Raw genomic sequence first — 3,721 nt, forward strand, 5'->3', positions numbered from 1 at the left:
CAACTCAGTCAGTGTTACTGTCTTTCACCCCACACACATTTTCCTTCCAGTAAAATAGGTTAAAATGAATATCAAACCATCCCTGCTTAGAAATAAAGTCTTTGAACATTATCATTCAGAAACAGGAAACCAAAAACCATATTGTAAAACACACCACAGGCACAAACACTAAATCTGTTGCTGTAAAGTTGATTCTGACTCACTGAGACCTTAAGAACAGAGCAGAACTACTTTTATGCGGTTTCCAATACCGTAAGTCTTTACACAAGCAGATAAGTCACATCCGCCTCGCAGAGAGTGGCTGCTGTGTTCTAGTCACGGACCTTCAGTTTAGCAGCCAATTACTTAATCACTGTAACACCAGGAATCCTAACAGCAACAGCAAACTGTTATTGTTGTGATGTGCAGTGGAGTCGGTTCTAACTCATAGCGACCCTGTACAGGATTTCCGAGGCTGTAAATCTTTACAGGAGCAGAAAGCCTCATCTTTCTCCTGTGGAACAGCTGGTAGTTTCGAACTGCTGACCATTGGATTAGCAGCCTGATTCGTAAGAAATTTAAAAATAATTTCGTCCAAAAGAAGTATATTACAAATGAGTTTTCTTATTGTATTTTCAGTAGGCCACATTAGCTTGAGACAGGGAAATGTCCTTGACTGATAGTACATTTCCATGCCTGGTGGGATGAGAACCTAGTTATTAGGATTCCAAAGTTTTAAACTTGGGGAACTATCAGAATCAACTATGAGATTTTTGTGTTTTCCCCTCCCTCCCTGCCAAGCCACGCTCTCCTTTCACTTCTCCTGTGCTTATACCACTGCATATGTACACACAGTAAAATGGAAATGTTTTATTTCTTGTTGTTAGACAATACAACCTGCTGTTACTGCTCCTGCTATTGCTGCAGCTGTGTGTGAGAGACAGACAGAGAGAGAGCCATCTCCTTAAAACAAAACCACAAGTTCTTTGAGAACAGAAATTATTTCTAATTTTTATATCTCTGCATGATTTCCAGAACTATTTTTGCACTTAAGGGATGTCATCAACTACTCCTGGTTGAGTGAATTATGTTTCAAATGCTAATGTCAGAATATATTTCTGTAACTCACTTAGACCATGAACACATTCAGTATCTTTGTCTACAATCTCTTGCTCTTTCCAATTAGAAAATAAATTCTTATCCCCCACTTTAGGATCCTTTTATTGTAGGGTAATGCAGGAAACTTCAACTCTACATTTAGGAGTCCTCTTCCTATTGATCATCAATTCACATATGAAAGTTTGCCCAAGCAATCTTTTTCTTAATTTTCTTTTTGCCAACCTCAATACGTTCTTCTCACTTTCTCTTTAGATGGCCTATGTTGACTACAACTCCTATATCCACTTGTAATCTTTCCAGTTCTTATCTCCATAGTTCTGTTTTTCTTTAAGTTACAAATCTACTTAAATGTTTTTACTCACATGCTTATTTTTTCTTAGAGATTTTCTTTTGCATGTCCTTTGTCCCATTTTAGACAAGCATGGTGTCAGAGACAAATAGTTTTTGAAGACTGTGGTCATTTTAGTTGGTATACGCAATATGTTTGAGAAACTATCAATTAATAGTTTTGCCATCTGGTCTTTGATTGGGTGATTATTTTCACTTGCTAAGTGGATGGCCTCTGACCCTATAGATCCTCAGGACCCCTTTAACACAGTCCTCATCCTCGCAGTGAGTCTCTTCACAGCATCTTTAACCTCTTTGTTACGAAATGTATAAATAATGGGGTTGAAGAATGGGGTAAAAAGAGCATACACCAAGGCAATAAGCTTGTCTTTGCCCTCAGACCGGATTTCAGGTGGCCCTACATAGACAATGAAGGCAGAACCAAAGAAGAGTATCACTATAGTCATATGAGAGGAGCAGGTAGAGAAGGCCTTGGCACGACTGGCAGTAGAGGACAGCTTCAATACAGCTCTCAGGATGCCCCCGTAGAGTCCCAAAATGAGTACAAGGTTACATGCATTGATCACTCCAATCACCACAACATGGACCTGAGCATGCCAGCTTGTGTCCACACATGCCAACTGCATTAGAGGTGCCAGGTCACAAAAGTAATGGGCCACTTCTTTCAAGCAGAAGGGAAGACTGGCTGTGAGACTGGCAGGCACAAGTGCCGCTGAGAAGCCAGCCATCCAAGTGGCCCCTGCCAACCATATCTGTACCTGTCTGCTCATGAGTGCATGGTAATGGAGCGGGCGACAGATGGCAAGGTAGCGGTCCACTGCCATGACAGTCAGTAGGTAACACTCAGTCATGCCCAAGGAGTGGAAGACATACAGCTGTATGAAGCACAAAACAGAAGAGATGGGTGAACGTCCACGGAGCAAGGTATGTAGCAGCGTGGGCACCGTGGTGCTGACATACCAGAGTTCCAAGAAGGAGAGGACACTGATGAAGAAGTACATGGGTGTGGACAGTCCAGAATCTGTTCGAACCAGAATAATAATGAACAGGTTCCCTCCCAGGGTGAGAAGATAGATGCACAGGGTCCCCAAGAAAGCAAGAGGTCGCAGAGTACCAGTGGTAGTGAAACCAGCAAGGATGAAACTTTGGGTCCAAGTGTGGTTGGTGTGATCCATCATTTCTAGGAACAAGGGGTGAAGACAGAAGATTAAACACTTTAGGCTTCTTTCTTACCTGAGAAATTTCCCAAGAGCATCGGTCAAGAACACATGAGATTGAAAGGATCCTACACGTTGTCTTAGTTATCTACTGTTTACTGTTAAGTACTGTTGAGTCATCGCTGACTCACAGACCTGGCATAGGATTTCAGAATAGCAATTGGTGGTTTCAACCACCAACTATTCATTTAGCAGTCCAGTGCTTACTTAGTTACAGTGCTATACCAGGGCTCCCTTAGTTATCTAGAGTTGCCATAATAGAAGCATAACAAATGGTTGGCTTTAACAATGATCATTTCTTTTCTCACAGCTTCGTGTTGTTAGATGGTGTCCAGTCAGTCCTGACTTATAGAACAAAACATTGCCCAGTCCTACACCATTGTCACAATTGTTGTTGTGTTTGAGCCCATTGTTGTATCTATTGCATTAATCTTGTTGAGAGTCTTCCTCTTTTTTGCTGGCCCTCAATTTATCAAGAATGATGGCCTTTTCTGGAGACTAGTCCCTCCAGATAATGTGATCAAAGTACATGAGATGAAGTCTCACCATTATTGCTTCTAAGGGAAATTCTGGCTGTACTTCTTCCAAGACAGATGTATTTGTTCTTCTGACAGTCTATGACACTTTTAATATTCGTCTCCACCAAAATTAATATGCAATGATTCTTCTACAGATTTTTCATTATTTGCTATCCAGTTTTCACATGCATGAGGCAACTAAACATATCATGGATATGTCAGGTGTACCTTAATTCTCAAAAGGACGTCTTTGCTCTTTAGCACTTTAGAGAGGTCTTGTGCAGCAGATTTGCCCAATGCAACATGTCATTTTATTTATTGACTGCTGATTCCATGGATATTGATTATGGATTCAAATAAAAGTAAATTCTTGACAACTTCTATCTTTTCTCGATTTATCATAATGTTGTTTATCTGTCCAGTTGTATGGGTTTTTGTTTTCTTTACATTGAGTTGTAACCCAAGTCAGAAAGTGCTTTAAGTCCTCTTTGTTTTCACAAAGAAAGGTTGTGTCATCTGCATCTCACAGGTTGTTAATGA

The 3,721-nt window shown here is 40.6% G+C and overlaps 1 protein-coding gene across 1 annotated transcript; it reads right to left on the minus strand.

Moving 5' to 3' along the window:
• Positions 1-1,676: 1,676 nt before the first annotated feature.
• LOC102829694 (olfactory receptor 6N2-like) lies at positions 1,677-2,621 on the minus strand. Its single transcript, XM_006861751.1, has one exon. The coding sequence runs from the start codon at positions 2,619-2,621 to the stop codon at positions 1,677-1,679; it is 945 nt and encodes a 314-aa protein (XP_006861813.1).
• Positions 2,622-3,721: the final 1,100 nt, after the last annotated feature.

This window comes from Chrysochloris asiatica, unplaced genomic scaffold (genome assembly GCF_000296735.1).
Source record: "Chrysochloris asiatica unplaced genomic scaffold, ChrAsi1.0 scaffold00042, whole genome shotgun sequence".
Taxonomy (NCBI): Eukaryota; Metazoa; Chordata; class Mammalia; order Afrosoricida; family Chrysochloridae; genus Chrysochloris; species Chrysochloris asiatica.